This window comes from Hyperolius riggenbachi, chromosome 4, assembly GCF_040937935.1.
Source record: "Hyperolius riggenbachi isolate aHypRig1 chromosome 4, aHypRig1.pri, whole genome shotgun sequence".
Lineage (NCBI taxonomy): Eukaryota > Metazoa > Chordata > Amphibia > Anura > Hyperoliidae > Hyperolius > Hyperolius riggenbachi.
The window spans coordinates 460,741,907-460,761,320 of record NC_090649.1 but is presented as its reverse complement, the minus strand read 5'-3'; the positions used below and the strand labels follow the sequence as shown (position 1 = coordinate 460,761,320).

Genomic DNA, 19,414 nt, shown 5'->3' with positions numbered 1-19,414 from the left:
CCCCTTCACTTCTGGTCGGCACATAGTGCGAGGCTCAGAAGCACGCTGACCCCTCCGTGCTGCGTGTGCGCTCCATTACACCGAGCGTCATATGCTAATCATGCGACGCTCGGTGTGCCGACCAGAAGTGAAGTGGGAAGGACATACTGCGCACACAGGGCGCAATATGTCCGGGGCAAAGTTCAGTCAAGTCGCCAGACACTGGCATATATAGAGTGAGAACGGCGGCAGACTGAGGGGGGCAGGAGGAACAACTGGTATGTGCTCATTACACCCTACACAGTGCTGCAATCATTTTTACCAAAACCCTTTAATTGTGGTATCCTTTAAGGCAGAGAACACACTTGCAGGGCCGTTTTCCCCTGCGTTTCCCAGGTTTCCGTCGGGTTTTGCGGTCGCGTCTAACGCGTGCGTTTTTCCGCGTGCGTTTCTGCGTTTCTGCGTTTGCATGGCATGTAGTGTCATGCAATGTGCGGAAAAAAGCAGAAAACTGTGCGGCTACAAAACGCGGGAAAAAATGCGAACGCCAACGCGCACAAACGCATGCGGCGCAGCGTTTCCCGAGCTAGGCTATTTTCAATAGCCTCTAAAATCGTGCGCGTTTTGCCGTTCGCGGCAAAACGCGCAGAAACGCATGTAGTGTGTTCCCTGCCTAAAAGATTTGCAAAGTAAGAGAGATATAATTATTAGAAAAAGTGATAAAGGAGGAACTGTTGTGTTGATACCAAGTGAAATGTATGTACGAGAGGTGGAGAGATTGCTATCGGACAAAGCAGGTCACAAGACAATGCGGGGAAACCCGTTTCGGGAATTGGTGGTTGAAATAAATAGGAAATTGTCATGGGGTCTAATAGAGGAGATGTTGTTGGAAAGGGAGAGCACCCGTAGCCTAGTGCCCATTTTTATTGGGCAGGCTTTTTTACTAGTTTTACATCATTCCCAAAACCCATAAAGATATAAAAAAATCTACCAGGAAGGCAGATCATGTCGGCAAATGGGGGACCGATTGAAAGATTAGCACAGTATATTGATGAGAAACTCATTGTTGTGATCTGCTTTTGTTGGATTAATCCTGGGCGACCACTTTTTGTATTCCCTGCAGAGGGGCACTTCCTGTCTGCCCTTCCCTCTACATAGAACAGAACAATCGGCTAGTCCAGAGTCCCTGAACAATCATTACTACATTGCGCATTCCATCTGATCATCGCCTATAACTTGTAGTAAGCTTTAGAGCAGGTATGTCAAACCGATCCTACGAGGGCCGAGATCCTCACACATTTTTGATGCAGCTAAAATGAATTGATGGGTCAGAATCAGGAAAGGTGTGGTCCATCAGGTAGAACACATTCCTTTCTTTCTCAGTCCATCCTAAACACTGGCATGGATCTGGCCCTCCAGGCCTGGAGTTCGACACCTGTGCTTTAGAGGCTACTGACAAGTACATTGTGAGTAACCAATGCAAGCACCAAGGGAGGACACATTCTGGAAACTTTTCACCATGTGCCGGATAGCTATTATGCAGTAATAAGGAGGGTCAGTGTCTGCTTGAGCCATGCACCTTTGTTAAAGGGAACCTGAAGTGAGAGGAATACAGAGACTGCCATCTTCATTCCCTTTTGAACAATGGCCAGTTGCCAGACTTCTGTGCTGATGCTCCGCCTCTAACACTAGAAATCACTGGCCCAGAATGAGCTTGCAGATCCGATGCTCTGATTTTGGTGTTACTCCACTGGCTGCATGCTTATTGCAGGTGTGTGTCTCAAACATAAAGCCAAAAGCTCAGCATGACAGCCGGGCAACTGGAATTGTTTATAAGGGAAGGAACATGGCAGCCTCCATAGAACTCATTTTAGGTCCCCTTTACAGGTACTGCAGGAGACAATCTCTGTAAGACCCCGAAGCGCAGGTCACAAAGCACACTTGAAGTGAGAGGGATATGGAGGCTGACATATTTATTTCCTTTTAAACAATGCACATTGCCTGGCTGTCCTGTCCTCTGATACTTTTAGCCATAGACTCTGAACAAGCAGGAAGATCAGAGATTTCTGACTGGATAAGCTGTATGCTTGTTTCAGGTGTGTGATCTAGACAATACTAAAGTGGAGAAGGAGGAGCGCTCCGTAGTGTAACAACGCTTTATTAAAACAAATTGCGTAAATAAAAAAATCCACTTACTAGATTTATGTTAAGGCATATAGTTGGGCATACAGCCTTTAAATCCTTCCTGGGTGGGTGCAACCTCAAACTGCCGTGGCCATTGGAGTTGAGTGGATCCGTTGGAAAGAGGAGAAAGAGCTTCAAAGTGGTATGCATCTTTCCATAGTTGCTTGTATTACACAGGACGACTTTTTCCAGCTGAATGGAGCTGCCGACTTTGGGGATAAGTCGTCATGTGTAATACAAGCAACTATGGAAAGATGCATATCATTTTGAAGCTCTCTTTCTCCTCTTTCCAACGACACATAAACCGCCACCCTACGCCTTTTAGTTTTCGATATTTTCGCGATTGAAATTGCGGCGATTGCGAAAATAGCGAAAATTAAAAGGCGTAGGGCGGCGGTTTATATATCGTTGGAAAGAGGAGAAAGAGAGCTTCAAAATGGTATGCATCTTTCCATAGTTTCTGCACTGCTCGGAGTCCCTTTAAAGGCTGTATGCCCAACTACATGCCTGTTTTTAACATAAAGGTAGTAAGTGTTTTTTTTATTTACGCAATTTGTTTTAATAAAACGTTGTTACACTACGGAGCGCTCCTTCTCCACCTTTGTTTTTCTGACCAAGCTTCTTGACAGCCGGGCTACAAAGGAGCAGCTAGAGTGCGACTACCATCGGCCATCCATAAATACCGCCCACGCAGCGCAAGATACTGACCACTTTACAGAGTACATAGTCATGTCACTAATTGTCCTCAGAGGAACACGCATAATAATCCCTACCATACTCAGCCACTTTCTTTCCTTGTTGTTGCAGTCAAAGGCAAATTCGTTTTTGGGGAACCAATTAACCTCTCTGTATCTTTTAGGGATTTAGAAGAGACCGGAATACCCAGGGGAAACCCACGCAAACAAAGGGGTCCTAAGAACATACAAGCTCCATGCAGATAATGTCCTGGCCCAGAAAATGTTTTATGCTAGGTACACACAACACAATTTTCTGACAGATTTACTGTTATATCAATTTTTTCCACCAGGTCAGATCTGATCTGTCAGAAATAATCGATCTGACAGTAAATCTGTAAGAAAACGTTATCGTGTGTATCTAGCATTTGAAGTGCTCCTGTGGACATTTGCGGCTTATGTAATATTATTCTTACCTTAATGTCAGTCTTAATCCTTTCATACTGCACGTCGATCGGATCCTTCTCGGAATCCTCTGTTCCCCCCTTGAGGAGACTGTAAGCGACCTCAATGTCCAGCAGATTGTCCAGCATCTGCACCTTGGCCTGAAACCCGGGAAGACAGAAAGGTTACTGTGTGCCCCATTCCGGTGAAGCAGAAATCTGCAGGTAAAGCTGTGTGTATTGCCTGGCTCCGGCAAGGAGCAGATCACGGACCAGGGACCCACCTGGATGTACTCCTCATTGTCCAGCAGAGGGGGCTTCTTCATTCCAAAATCATGCGGTATTAATGTGTAGAAGCGATTGGACAGATCCAGCAGTCGAGCTTCAGGGGCTTTTTCCGATACAGCCTAGAACAGGACAGAGCGGTAAGGGATCTTTTAGGATGAGGCTTTCTGATCGATTATGCAATACACTTGCATTACTGACTTTAGCTTGGTTTTAAAAGCCTGGAATTAGGCTTGGGGCCTATTAAGAGAGTGAAGATTCTTCTTTTTTACACTTTTTAAAGAGGAATTTTAACCAAAATAACTTAAAGTGAACCAGAGAAAGATGTTTATAAATGAATATTGTATAACAAGAAGCCATTTTATTCATTAAAGTGTACCAGAGACAAAGCACCCTCATGTATTTTACCATATATATCAGCGGGAACATTCGAGAAAACACCTACCCTGCTCTCTGCTTCATCCTTCACTGTTCAGCCTGCCTGTTATCAGCCCTGATAAAATCCCAGACTGAGCATTCAGTCTGGCCTTGCTCTGGAATCATAGCGGAGTCATTATAGCAGAGCCAGAAGGGGGCAGGTTTGGGCTTGAAAAGACATCAGAGAAGACAGACTCCGCTATAATTATTCCTGAGCAAAGCCAGACAATGCTCAGTCGGGGATATTATCAGGGCTGATAACAAGCAGGCTGAGCAGTGAAAAATGAAACAGAGAGCAGGGTAGGTGTTTTCTCTACTGTTCCCACTGATATATATGGTAAAATACATGAGGGTGCTTCGTCTCTGGTACACTATAATGAATAAAATGGCTTACTGTTGTACAATATTCATTTATAAACATATTTAGTCATGGCAGAGGATCCCTGCGGAACGTTTGTTACAGAGAGGGCTGAAGCCAGTGCTAAAAACAAACATAACTGGTCTCTCAGAATGCATTCTACAATGAGTCACTACTAGAGATGATTGTAATCAGATAATTACATTGATGTAGGTTTGTAGACATTTTCAAAAATACAGCAATACGTAATTCCGATTTGCACATTCCATTGATTTTGTGTAATCCATTCGTAATTTTTGCATAATTTTGTGCCAACTTTAGCTGTTTAGCAAACCCCTTATACATACCATCATCACCAAATTGCTAGGTGTGTTAAGGGGAATAGTAGGAATAACTAAAAAAATAAAATGTACTTAAAGACCATGTAATTTAAGAAAATCGATTTTAAAAATGCAAAGGAAAAATGGGTTTTAAACTCAGAAAAACAACGATTATTCCTTTGCATTTTTAAAATTGAGTTTCTCAAAAAACTACAATATCTTGTTCCCACTATTCCCCTTAGCATACCTACCAATTGTGGTGATGATAGCAGGAGTAAAGGCTTTGCTATTAACCGCTAAAGTCACCGCAAAATTACGCTCCCTGGAAATGTTTCCATGCAAAATGTTACAATTTTTCCCGAAATTTGGCAGTACGATTTTGCATGCGAAATTCCTGCGCATCACTAGTCACCACAGTGCCTCTTTAAAGGGAACCAGAGACGAAGCACCCTCATGTATTTTACCACATATATCAGTGGGGACATTAGAGAAAACACCTACCTTGATTTCTGTTTCATTCTGCACTGCACAGCTTGCTTCTAATCAGCCCTGATAAAATCCCATTCAGTCTGGCTTTGCTCAGGAATATTTATAGCTCAGTCTGTGTTCTCTCATGTCTTCAAGTCCAAGCCTGCCCCTTGCTGGCTCTGCTCAGGAATCATTATAGCTGAGTCTTTATAGCAAAGCCAGACTGAATGCTCAGTCTGGGATTTTATCAGGTCTGATCAGAAACAAGCTGTGCAGTGCAGAATGAAACAGAAAGCATAGTAGGTGTTTTCTCTAATGTTCCCACTGATCTATATGGTAAAATACATGAGGGTACTTCGTCTCTGGTTCACTTTAAGTACACTAACCTTTTAAAACTTGATCGAAATTCATTGTCAGGCCAGTGATCACGACACATATGACTTACCTGCTGTACGTCGTTCAGAATAGAATACGCGCTCTGAATCTGCCGTTTGCTAAGCCTTCCCAATGGCATCTTTTGTAAATCAATCTGTAAAAACCAGAAAACAAGACATCAAACTTACAGCTCATTAAACAAGAGTTTCCGGTTCCCCTCCGCACAAGGTGACCAGAATATTGAGTTGAAACCAATACTCTAATTTCTGTCACTTGAGATAGATAGGTGCTCATTAGGGCCCGTTTCCACTTGAGCGGTGCAAATTGCCGCGGTAAAACTTCGCATGCGGATGCAAATTTCGCATGCGGGTGTATGCGAATTTTCATGCGAATTCACATGAATGACGCTGTATGCAAATTTAACCATGGCAGTGCCTGTGTGCTTTTCCATTGATTCCACGCAAATTCGCATGAAAATTTGCATACACCCGCATAGCGGTATGCGAATTCTGATGGCTCTGCCATGCGGATTTTTCACGCGGACAAAAAACGCTCAGAAATTCTGACAAGTGGAAACAGTCCCATCCACTTGTATTGGCTATGCGAATTCGCATGCGGTAAACGCATGCGAATTCGCGATAGTGGAAACGGGCCCTTAATGGTACGAATTATCAACTATACAATCGATTGGATTGGGTACCGTTAATGGAGTCCATAGATGAGGAACGATCGTTTCAATAACCGTTCAGTTAATTGCAATTTCCGAACGATTCTTTTAGTTTGATTGGACTGCTTATAATTTTGCTCTCCTTTGGTGGGCCTAAACAATCGTCATCAGTCGATCGCGACGATCGGATGGTCAATGTTTGAGAAATTGGATCGTTGATGGCAGGGCTGTGGAGTCGGTACAAAAATCCACCGACTCCGACTCCTCAGTTTAGGATTCCACCGACTCCTCTAATTTGCATATTACAATCTTGTCGATTGAAAGTATGTAACATGAAATTCATCTCTTAACTGCCAACGCTTAGGAATTTTACAAGACAACTGAAGTAAGAAGGATATAGAGACTGCCATATTTATTCCCTTTAGTCATAGACTAAAACTAGTCCTTGGTTAAAGTACTTGTAAAAGGTACAGAGCCTAGGCAATGTAACTGTGGGTACATGTAAGAGTGATGTGCAGATACTCTGCAGGAGAATGAGGGGATTCTCCCTTTATTACACATTCTTCATGCACAATCTGAACCAGGTTTATGGGTGACAGACAACACCTCTGTTTTCATGATTTCATGAGCATAAATCAGAATCAACGCAGAATAATTTCCATCTCATTGACCATCTCTATTAGTGACACGGTTACACATCAGGATTTATACTTACAGAATAGACATAGTAGTATTAGTATAATAGTATATATAAGAGATTCCTGTGTACACATCATATATACAGTCACAATCAGATATGTATATCTGACTTTAAAAATACGGGGACTGCTTTATTGAAGCAGCACAATAACTATTTTTTGATTGGTTAATTTCATTTTTGTGGACTAAGCACAGCTATTACTGTACGTATAAATTATTTATGATGACTATTATCTGAGAAATAGAACATTTTATCATATTTTCTATTTTAATTACAGTTTAAATTCATTAGGAGTCGGTGCATTTTTTCCCGACTCCGACTCCAGGCACTCCCGACTCCGACTCCACAGCCCTGGTTAATGGGCACCTTCAGGCCTGGAGCCCACTAGAGTGATTTCAGCTGCACTTTGGGATTGCTGAAAAAACAAAACATAAAAAAAAAAACCCAGCTATGCTGATGAAAGTGCATGGTGGTGAACACACAGGAGCAATTGCGATTTGGCCAAATTGCAATCACCGTTACTGCAACATTTTTGGAGAGATGGAAAGGATAGGGATGCTACAGAAAAGCATTTGAATCGCTGCTCAAATGAGCTTTTGTAACAACTTTGTAGGCTTTTGTTTCCAGATTTTAATGAAAATTTCACGACTTGCCAGGTCTTCTGAGGTCCGTTTCTGGCAGCTTCGGGTGCATAGCCCCGCCCTCTAGCACAAGAGGTCATCAGCGCTTCTCTGTTTGGAGATAGGAGTTCTTGTGCTAGAAGGTGGGCTACGCACCAGAAGCAGGTGGGAATTGACTTTGGGAGGCCCAGTAAGTGGTTTAAACTTTTTTTTAAAGACAACCGCAAATCTGAACAATTACAGATAGTATATTGTACAGCGCTTCCCATTGCCCTTCCAATCACTGTATAACACAATACAGCAGTCCTGGAACCCTTGTGGTGAGTTACAGAGCTGCAGAGGAGACACAAGAGTTGGAGTGAGGAGAGGTAGCTATGGTTACACACTTCCAATGCATACTCTACAAAGGGGTACACACACGGCCAAGTTTGTGCAGGTTATACGGCAACACGAAATTTGACAGACGCACACTCGATGCAAGTCATGTTTCACATTATGTGCAATTTTTCATTCGAGTTGCATGCGCGATTGATATTCGCATAGCCAGCCACCGTTTTTTCAGGGATCACACGCTTTTTCTTTGTATTCTGCACTGCTGTGGAACTGCAAACATTATTCTTTCTATAGAAAACTTGTGTGGTGTAAGAAAAAAGACACACAAACAAAAGTATGTGAGCAATTTGTATGCAGTCAGATGCAGACCTACTTTAATGAGAACCCGAGGTGGGGTTCTAAGAATGATATCTGCACACAGAGGCTGGGTCTGCCTATACTGCCCAGCCTCTGTTGCTATCTCAATTCCCCCTAAGTTCCCCCTGCGCTCTGCTGTCCCCCATAAATCACAGCCGCGATGTCGACACGCAGCGGGCTGTGTTTACCTATGTAGCGTCACTCTCGCTGCTCCCCCTGCCTCCTGCATAGCTCCGGTCCCCACCAGCGTCCCTTACCTCCAATCAGCGGGGAGGGAAAGGACGAGGGAAGGGACCGGAGCTATGCAGAAGGCGGGGGGAGCGGCGAGAGTGACACTACATAGGTAAACACGACACGCTGCGTATCAACAGCACGGCTGTGATTCATGGGGGACAGCAGAGTGCAGGGGGAACTTAGGGGGGATTGAGATAGCAACAGAGGCTGGGCAGTATAGGCAGACCCAGCCTGTGTGTGCAGATATTCCCCACCTCGGGTTCTCTTTAAAGGGGTTCTGTGGGACTTAAAACAAAAAGTGTCACTTACCTGGGGCTTCTACCAGCCCCCTGCAGCTATCAAGTTCCACGCCGTCACTGAAGCCCCCTCTGTTTGTCGCCGGCAACCTGCTAATTGTTCGTCTAACTAGACAAATAGCACTGCGGCTGCCCGTCCTCACTCATGCGTGAGTCATCGGGAGCTTACTGCGCAGACGTAGTACGAAGTTTTCTTGTACTGCGCAGTAAGCTCTAGATGACGCACGAGGGAGCGAGGACGTGCACCCACAGTGCTATTCGTCTAGTTAGACGTTAGAATAATTAGCAGGTCAGCGGCGGCAACGAACGGAGGGGGCTTCAGTGACGGGACTTGATAGCTGCAGGGGGCCGGTAGAAGCCCCAGGTAAGTGACACTTTTTGTTTTGTTTTTTTTAAAGAGGAACTGTAACGACAAAACGTCCCCTGGGAGGTACTCACCTCGGGTGGGGGAAGCCTCCGGATCCTAATGAGGCTTCCCACGCCGTCCTCCATCCCTCAGGGGTCTCGCTGCAGCCCTCCGTGCAGCGGTGACGTAATATTTACCTTCCTGGCTCCTGCGCAGGCGCTCTGACGGCTGTCGGCTCCGAAGTAGGCGGAAATACCCGATCGCCGTCGGGTCTGCTCTACTGCGCAGGCGCAAGTTTCCGGCGCCTGCGCAGTAGAGCGGACCCGACGGAGATCGGGTATTTCCGTCTATTTCCGTGCCGAAAGCCGCCACAGCGCCCCCGCTGGAGCCAGCAAAGGTAAATATTGAAGCTACAGTCGGCTCTGTCGCCGGCTGTTCGGAGGGCTGCAGCGAGACCCCCGTGGGACAGAGGACGGCGTGGGAAGCCTCATTAGGATCCGGAGGCTTCCCCCACCCGAGGTGAGTACCCCCCAGAGGAGGTTTTTGTTGTTACAGAGTCTCTTTAAGGCCCACAGAACCCCATTAAAGTGAACAAAAAAAAAGTTAAATACTCACCTATGGAGAGGGAAGGCTCTGATTCTCATACAGTTTCCTTTCTCCTCTCTCTGCCCCCTCGTATCAGAGCTGTTCCCCTTGTGAAATGATTGAACTTGAAGGTTGAATATGCCTTCGGCCATCCTTAGGCAGCCTTCAGAATAACTTATGTTCCTGACTACTTCTTAAAGTGAACCAGACGAAAAAGTGTTATACATACCTGGTGCTTCCTCCAGCCCCATGCACACGGATCGCTTCCACACCGATACGTAGAGAGCGCACTTCCTCTTGTGCAGACTGGCTTTGACTGGAGGAAGTTACGAGAACCGGTACCGGAGATGCAGGCGGCGGAGGACGACGACGCAGGAGCGATCCACACGCATGGGGCTAGCCGCTAGAGGAAGCCCCAGGTATGTAAAAAAAAAAAAAATTTCTCGTCTCTGGTTTGCTTTAAAAGGAGCTGTCAGCCATACTATCTCAGAAAAAAACCACATATATAAATAGATACATACTTGCTCTACTTACATATGTATTGCACTGTCCACATTTTGATTTTAGTGATTATGCTTCAGTAAAAAAAGTGAAAAACCTTCTTAGCATTTCCCATTTTAAGTGTGGCTATTTTTAAGCCAATTCTGATGTAATTTCCTCCCTTACTCTCCTCTGCCTGATTTGCCCGCCCTTCACTATAGAAAGTGCATTGTCTCAGCATGAGAAATATTGGCCAAACAGAGGTGTGGGAGGGGAAAACAGGAGGGAAAGTGGTGTCAGCCAATCAGGCTGCATTAGTTAAGTCTGAGGGGAAGTAGAGAAGCAAAAAAGGACAACCCAGCATGCCCTGCAACTTCCTGTTTGTGTACCAAAATTTGTGTGTACCAAATAAGAGTCAGGTAAACTGGGTAATGATCACCAACAAGAAAAGTAATAGTGATTTTAACTTTTGGATTGCCTGGTTAGCATTCTTATTACTGGTTTACCAGATTAAAATAAAGAATTGATTTTTGATTTTATGCCTGACAGTTACTCTTTAAGACAAGCAAATCCGTACCACACACGCTTGAGTCCGTGCTTGCGCAATACTGGTGCTCCTGACTTTGGAAGCACTCAAGGACTCAATTTATGAAAGGGGAACAGCCTGGAACAAGGAGAAGGAGAGAGGACCAGGAAAGCTCTATAGGAACCAGAGCCTTCCCTCTTCTTAGTTCAGTATCTAGGTTTTCTTTTTTCTTTTTTTTTGGTTGTAAGTTGCTTCAGGTTTGCTTTACATTGAAAAGAGCAGTTCTCCTGGTTCCCAGTGGAATCAGACCTTTGCACACAGAAGAACAACGTACCTCAAATTCCACCATGGCCTTCTTCATATTTTCCACATCCAGTATGAGTTTGATGAGCTCCTGTACTTGCTTCGGAAGTTTGGACTTCGTCCCGGCTTTGGAGGCCAGATTCTTCACCGCCTCCTCCTCCTGCAGAAATCAAACAGGCAACATTCACATCTCAAGGAATCAGTTTCTATGTCCCACTAATGTTTAAGCAAAGCTGTGAGGTCTGCAACCTAACATCTTGGATGACTCGGGAGAGGGAAGCCTCTTCACAGGCCGTTCCAGCGTTGAGACCCCCGAAGATTGCAGGCGCACAGAACCTGCGCAGCAGCTCGGACCTGGTAGGGCTCAGCTTTTTCTGCCGTAGCCCGAGCGGGTCAGTGCTACTGCACATGCGTGAGCCGTCAGCGAGGCTACAGGGAACGCAGTGCGTGGAGGACAAGAAAAGCCGCTGGAGGACCCCGAGGCTTCCCTCTCTCTCGGCACGTACACCATTTGGGATACTTTTTTTTCTCTGCATGTACCCTTTAAGAAGAAACTCCTTATAGGTAACTGAAAATATATAATACAAACCTTGCAAGTGAAATGCATGCTAAGTTGTGTTAAGACCAGCTGACTGACTTGACCATTCAATTATTTTCCTCCAGCATTAATAAGGAGGAAACCCAGAATCTGGTGATGTCCCTGAGTTGAAAGAGACTCTGAAGCGAGGCTTAAATTATGTTATTACTGTAAAGCACTATATAGATAGTGCTAAACCTCCGCATCCCCGCAGCAAAACGGGGGGTTTATACCCCCCAAATCCCCTCTGCAAAATCCACGACTTTCTTGGTCATGGATTTTGCTGCTCATGGAGGCAGAGCTTTGAGCTGCAGCTCTGCCTCCATGTGTGCCAATCGCAGCGCGGATCTCCGCCTCTCCCCCGCCCCTCTCTGTGAAGGCAGATTGAGAGGGGCGGAGAGAGGCGGCGATCAGCGGGGATTGACGCACTAAGAGTCAGAGCTACAGTGCTAAGCTCTGCCTCATCAGGAAGCGCTCCCCCGACTTTGCAGAGCGGACTGGGGGGGGGGGGGGTATAAACCCCTCGGTTTGCCATGGGGATGGGGCGGTTTAGCATTATCTTTAGTACTTTACATTAATGACATGCTTTAAGACTCGCTTCAGAGTCTCTTTAAAGGACACCTGAGGTAAAAATAAACTAATGAAATAAACAATTGTATCTATCCTCCTCCTCCTAAACATAACTTTTTTAAGATATTCCACAGTTTTAATTTTAAATCTACTTTTCAAGTATTTACGGTTTTATTGTTTTTGTTCAATGACACATTCATTTAAGTATGCTAGAGATAAAATCTATGAACTATTGACCCTTTTTTATCTCTTTCCTGCTCTCTGAAGCCTATTTCTGCTAGGAAAGTGTTTTATAGTTGTAATTTCTTATCAGTGAGGGTCACACTGTAGTCTGACCCAGTCCTGACTCAGACACGTCTCTAAAACAGGTAAGAGAGACAGCACTCAAATTCTGCAGGGGTCAGGCATGCAATGGATCCACCAATGTACCAACCGGGTTAGTAATCCAAATCTTCCAAAACGATCCGTCACAGCTCTTTTACCAAAAGATTTGCTTTATTGGAGCTTACAAAACATACACATAAAAAGCTGTATAGTGGCTACTATACAGCTTTTTATATGTATGTTTTATAAGATCCAATAAAGCAAATCTTTTGGTAAAAGAGCTGTGCCGGATCGTTTTGGAAGATCTGACTCAGACAGGAGTTTACTATAAAGGGATTCTACTATATTTTATTGTGTTGCTGCACAGTTTCCTTTAGGAAATTGTCTGAATGAGATCTCAAAGCTATCAAGACACTGGAGTGAAAAGTACTGCTTATATGTATGAAAGGTCTGCATTGCAGGTTGTGGATCCTATCTGCATACTAATCCACAAACCACAGCTACAGGCACCATAGAAAGGCTAAGAAAATACCACTGGATTACTGTGAAGTTGCAGAATGACTTAAATTCTATGAAATCTCTGTGGATGAAAGCAAAACATGCAGTGTGGAGAAGCCCACTACAAACTTGACACAACTGGAGAAGCTTTCTTAGCAAAGGTAGGCCCCAAAAAACTAATGCACTGCACAAATGAGATTTAGGTTGACACTCTGCAGAAATTTCCTGATAGCTGAAGTTGCCATTAAATCACATTGTGCACTCACCTGGCCGTAGTCTATCTCCAGCGGATAGAACTTGTTGGGGAATTTGGTGAAGTTGGTGGAGTGCCAGGAATTGCCTGTCTTCTCTTCATACAGGTGGAGGAAGTGGTCAATGGCTTCTTCTTTGGAGTACATTACCTCCAGTTTGTTGCTTCCAATGGTTGTCCCGACTCGACCCCAGGACCGGAAAACCCAACATCTGGATTTTCCAAAAGACAGGGTGGTATTAGTGGCAAAATCATGCAAACTGTTTAAATGAGTTATCAGGCAAATTGGAAAAAATCTGCTTTACTCACCTGGGGCTTTCTCCAGCCCCTTGCAGCTGACTGTCACCTCCGCTCCCCGCCGATGTCCCGCTCTCGCCGCACGGTGCAGAGGACAACCTAGAGGTCTCCCTTACTGCGCCTACGTCAAGTGCCGTTGTCAGTCACAGTCACGTTGTCCGCGGCTTACTGCCACTATTGCGGACGGGAACGCGTAGAAAAATACTCGTGGCCTGGCCTGTCAGCACAAACGAAACTAGCTGGTGGCGGGGGACTGGAGGCTCCGTGAACGGACTGCGAGTGCACGGGACGGCTGCAGGGAGCTGGTAGAAGCCCCAGGTGAGTAAAACTGATTTTTATTCCTGGCTTAAGTGTCCCTTTAAGATTGCTTTAACGGATGCGAAAAGTGAGAGGGATATGGGGGCTTATTTCCTTTTAAACAATACCAGTTGCCTGGCACCCACCATGTGTAGGAGATACAGACCTGGACTCTCTGTCGTGTTCCAGCAGCTGTAGTTTATAGTAGGAGTTGGTTCCTCTGGAGATGTCCACCAGGCCCAGCGTAGCGCTGAAGATTTTGCCATTGCTCTCCAGCACGTGGCACGTACTTTCCAGCCCTAAAGCAACAAGGGAAACGTTCACATTCTACCATCAAAGAGCTTTTATGTCCTAATAATTCACACCTGCATAGAAACATCCTGACCAGATGTGACAGCCTAGAACCTTGCATGACAAAAATCTGCAGTCACTTTTACATTTCCAGCAGCTGCTGCACCTAATTGGTCCATATCTAGGTTGCATAAATTTGCATAAACTCACATTTATTAGCATCTCCTGGATCTTTAAAAGGAACTTGAGTAACCAAGCAGCTCGGGGTGACCCAAACCACTAGGAATGTATAGGGGACTGAAAGAGACCGAAAAAAGCCCTCCTACTAAGAAGCAATGCTTGGTGTGATTTGCCTTCTTAAAACAGAAGATACTTGCGATAATTCAGCTTTAAGTGAACATCTGTGGTTACCCACAATGCACTGCTACTGAATATGCAAATTATCTCTTTATGCCCCTGTAGCCAGGCTTGCATCCAGAAACACTGGTGTATAGCACATGCCTCTGTAAAATGTAAAGCTATAGGCATGCTATACACCAGCGGTTCTGGATGCAAGCCTGGCTACAAGGGCATGAAGAGATCATTTGGTTATTCAGTAGCAGTGCATTGTGGGTAACCACAGATGTTCACTTAAAGCTGAATTATCGCAAGTACCTTCTGTTTTAAGAAGGCAAATCACACCAAGCAAAGGAACCCGAGGTGAGAGACATATGGAAGCTGCCATATTTATTTCCTTTTACACAATACTAGCTGCCTGGCAGTTTTGTTCATCTTTCTGGTCAGTAATGTCTAAACCACACACCTGAAAGAGGCATGCAGCTAATCCAATCAACTTGAGTTGGAGACGTCTGTTCAGCATGCTTTTTCAGGGTCAATAGCTAAAAGCATTAAGGCGACCATTTATCTACCGATTTTGCGGGCCGATAGACCATACTTTACACTTGGGGACAGGCAGAGTCACTATGTCGATTTCCTGAAAGATTTCATGCTCTGTCCACCCCAGCTGCGTTGCAGCGGCCCAACCTAGCAAGGCAACTGCCATGGCTGTTTTTCCAATGGATGGGCGGAGTTTCATACATCTATTGATTGCGGGAGTTCGGGTGAGTTATTCCCGCAGACTCCCACTAATCCTAGCAGCATTAACAGAAAGCCTTACATTTAAATCTGGGAAATCAACAGGTAAAAAAAATGTAGATACTTCCCTCTGAAGATCCTCCAGACTTCCTCAGTCCCTGCGCTTGGTCCCCCGAAGCTTGCCAGAACTGCACAGCAGTAGCATGGAGCTGCCACTTGGTGGAAAAAACTGAGCCCGTTCAGCCCCGTGCTAGTGTGCAGGTCGCAAGCTGTCTGCACCTGCGCAGCGTTGTTGAGCTCCGATGACAAGCCAGCTTGCGGGGAACTCCGCACTGGAACAGCGAGGAGAAGGGCAAAAGGGAAAGCCTCTCCCAAGGTAGGTACCCAAATTGGGCTGTTTTTGCCCCTTCCGGTGTCCTTTTAACCTCCTTGGGGGTAACCCCGATTAAGTCTCGGGCCGGATACCGCAGCTCAAATCGGTAACCCTGAGCCTGACTCGGGGTAGCCGCTGGGAGAACGGTGCAGAGTATCGCTCAGCGGGCGTTTAAACTCACCTGCCCTGGGATCCAGACACCGGCAGCCATTCTCCTTCCTGTCCTCGGAGGCTCTGCATTCCTCTGGTGAGATCGCCGTTTGCAGTCATCACGACAGACAGCAATCTCACTACAGGGTTACAGCGCCATGTGGAGGATGGAGGGAGAATTGCAGCGATGGATCCCAGGGAGGTGAGTAAGTGTCGGGACTGCTGCAGGTATCTCTGCGGTGTCATTTTTCCTGGTTTTAGGGTCTGAAAGTGTGCAAAAAAAAAAAAAATGCACTGCTTTTAAACAAACACAGAACATTTATATTGCCCTTTTCTCCTGGCGGACTCAAAGCGCCAGAGCTGCAGCCACTAGGGTGCGTTCTATAGGCAGTAGCAGTGTTGGGGCGACTTGCTCAAGGTCTCCTACTAAATAGGTTCTGGCTTACTGAACAGGCAGAGCCGAGATTCGAACCCTGGTCTCCTGTGTCAGAGGCAGAGCCCTTAACCATTACACTATCCAGCCACCACTTTTAGACCCTAAAATCTGGAAACAATCTTACAACCAGGGAGGTTAATCTAGTTCCTCTTAATACGGCGAGTGACTTCAGTTGTGTCACTTTCTCAGTAGAGATTACTAACCGGGTATTTTCAGAAACATATTAGACATCATTAGACCATCATTGGTTTAATGACCTCCGAGCTGCTTTGGGCTGTTTTCACACCTGCACTAATTGTGCGTGTTTTTTCACTATAATTAAATATCACCCCGAAGCAAAGCAGGGAACGTGTGACCTGTGAGATATGACAACATGCATCAGTGACGTGCGGCCGCACATCTGTCACGGGCCATCGGGGACTTGCTGAAAGCCTTAATAGAGTACTGTGGGATTATCACTTGGATGGTGACAAGGACAGGCAATAACCCTGCACAGTGCACAGAAACAGAGAGACCTTCTCATTCTGCCAAATTCTCTGAAAAATGGCTAAATCAAAGTGTTAACGGTTTCCATTTCCTTTAGTCATTTTAGAATATAAATGGCTTTATGAACAGATAGCAGATAAATGGTAAATATCACTATTACTTCAGGGCCCATGTCATGTAAACGCTAAAGGCCACCATACATTATAAGATGCAAGTAATGGTGCCCATACACGATACAATAAAAACGTTCGATTTTCCCGTTTATTCTATCTAAATGATCGAATTGAATGAAAGTTGAAAATATTTTATTTTTCGATCAAGAAATTCGAACGATTATCCCGTTTTTTCGGGGCCAATGATCGGACATGCTGGAAAAATCTTTATATTCGATCTAACAGAATAATCGAACTAAATTATCTAATTGAAAAATTGTACCATGTATGGCCACCTTAACTGATACCAAAAGATGCCCATTAGCAATACAATCTCCCAAAAAAAAAAAATTCAACCCTCCAACCCAGGCTTTCTCAACCAGGGTTCCTTAAAGAGAACCCGAGGTGGATCTTTGGGGGGCAGATGGGATACAGAGGCATGTTCTCTGTCTCCTGACATGCCTCTGTGTCCCCACAACCGCCGTTCTCTGCTCCTCCCCCTCCACGATTAGTGACAATATTTGGCGCTATCTCGGAGGTAAACACAGGGGGAGGAATTCCCAGTTCAAAACTCCCGCCAGGGACGTTCCCACAGGGTTTCCTGAGCTGCCATTGGGCCTCTCTCTCTCTCCCGGCTGTGCCCCCTGCACGCTATGAGAGACAGTCTCTCAGTGCAGCGTTGTGACCTATATTTTTTTTAACTTACCTCGGGCTCTCTTTAAAGGACCACTATCGCGAATCATTTAATTTTCAATTACCTCACAGTAGATATATCATGTATACAGAAGCCTTACTGTGTCCTTTTTTTTAATTTTTTGTCATGGCCCTTTTATTTACCATATATCACTGTAGCCTGTGTCCGTCAGCCCCTGAAGTAACGCTGACGGACTTTTGTAACTAAAAAAATCTCCTCTCCATTCATGTGGTGTAAAGCAGGGGTCCCCAACCACCGGGCCGCAGCCCACTGCCGGTCCGTTGGCAGTTTCCAGCTGGGCCGCGACGGGTCAGTCCTCTCGCCCCTCTCCCCCGCCGCTCCTGTTGCCTTATGAGCGGGCGGCCGCTCACGGATTCCCCCAGGCGCCGCTCTCCTTCAGTATCTCCGATAACAGCATATCACCGCTACAGGAAGCCGCTGCCCCGCCTCCTTCCCTCCTCCACAAGACACGCTGCTGTTATCGGAGATACTGAAGGAAAGCGGCGCCTGGGGGAATCCGAAAGCGGCCGCCCGCTCATAAGGTAACAGAAGCGGCGGCTGCGGGGTCACCACCTACCTATACTGGGCACTATACTAGCCATGCTGGGGCACTATACTAGCCATGCTGGGGCACTATACTAGCCATGCTGGGCACTATACTAGCCATGCTGGGCACAATACTGGGGTAACTATACTAGCCATACTGGGGCAACTAAACTCCCTATACTGGGGCAACTATACTAACCATGCTGCTGCACCTAAACTCCCCCCCCCCCCCCCCATAACCTGCTGCGCACAACACTGTCCACTAGGCCACACACCACCCATATCCTCCCCCTGACCCCTCCCACCACCAAATTTGGTCAGAAAGCGGTCCCCGGGCCGGAAAAGGTTGGGGACCCCTGGTGTAAAGAACCGCTGTGTAATGAGCCACATGAATGGAGAAAAGAACCGGCTCATTACAAATTGGTTCTTTACACTGCATGAACCGGCTTATTACAAATCGGTTCAATACTCCGGAGGGCAGACCGGCAGGGAATGGATGGAGGGAGAGCGGCTCATTGCGCTGACAGCTGCCTCCCTCTACGCCTGCGGGCTGCCTGAGTGTGGGTGTCCTTCTCGGATATGCTAATGAAGGGGAAGACGGGCAGCAGGTGAGCCCGCATTGTACAGTTTTGACAGTTATTAGGGAGAGCAGGGCTAAACCAACTGTTTTTTCTTTTTCAATACTTGACAAGGCTCTCCCTGCTATTACTTTTTAGTTACAAAAGTCCGTCATCGTTACTTCAGGGGCTGACGGACACAGGCTACAGTGATATATGGTAAATAAAAGGGCCATGACAAAAAAATTACAAAAAGTACACAGTAAGGCTTCTGTATACATGATATATCTACTGTGAGGTAATTGAAAATGAAATAATTTGCGATAGTGGTCCTTTACGTACTCTCCAAAGGTTCCTTGGCGTTTTCCCCCATTGTAGGTGAAGTATAATAGAGCACATTAAAATAGGGGATACTGTAAAAAGGTACTAAATTGAGGGTGAAAATAATAATGAGCAAATCAATACAAAGCACCAGAATAAGGAGGCAGTATAATGAAAGACACTGCAATGGGTGGTAGGGAAATAAACAGCCACACCTATTTTTAATGTCCATGCCTCCTACAAAATAAATGCAAGGGGTTCCTTGCGATCCAAAAAATATTTGCATGGTTCCTCCAGGTTAAAAAGGCTGAGAAAGTCTCCTCCAACCAATGGGGGTGGGAGGCGAGATGAGAAGCAATCGGATTAGACTAATACAATCAAATGGCCAATTGTACCAAGGGCTGTGGAGTTAGTACAAAATCATCCAACTCAGACTCCTCAATTTATGAGACCTCTAACTCCAGGTACCCAAAATTACTCTGACTACTCAACTCCACAGCCTTGATTGTACCATTAATAAGCACCTTAATATCGGAGCGGTGCAGATGTGACGTCACACAGCAGGCGGGCG

At 45.7% G+C, this 19,414-nt stretch overlaps 1 protein-coding gene across 2 annotated transcripts in view; it reads right to left on the bottom strand.

Annotated features, from left to right (window-relative positions):
• The window catches only part of PARP1 (poly(ADP-ribose) polymerase 1), a 98,871-nt gene that overhangs the window by 15,897 nt on the left and 63,560 nt on the right, over positions 1-19,414 (bottom strand). For both annotated transcript variants that reach the window (XM_068232818.1, XM_068232819.1), the window contains exons 12-17: positions 13,930-14,062; positions 13,186-13,381; positions 10,982-11,110; positions 5,574-5,657; positions 3,565-3,687; positions 3,314-3,442 (exon numbers count right to left, since the gene is read on the bottom strand). In XM_068232818.1, coding sequence (XP_068088919.1) covers positions 3,314-3,442; positions 3,565-3,687; positions 5,574-5,657; positions 10,982-11,110; positions 13,186-13,381; positions 13,930-14,062 — 794 coding nt within the window. The remainder of the gene's footprint in view (positions 1-3,313; positions 3,443-3,564; positions 3,688-5,573; positions 5,658-10,981; positions 11,111-13,185; positions 13,382-13,929; positions 14,063-19,414) is intronic.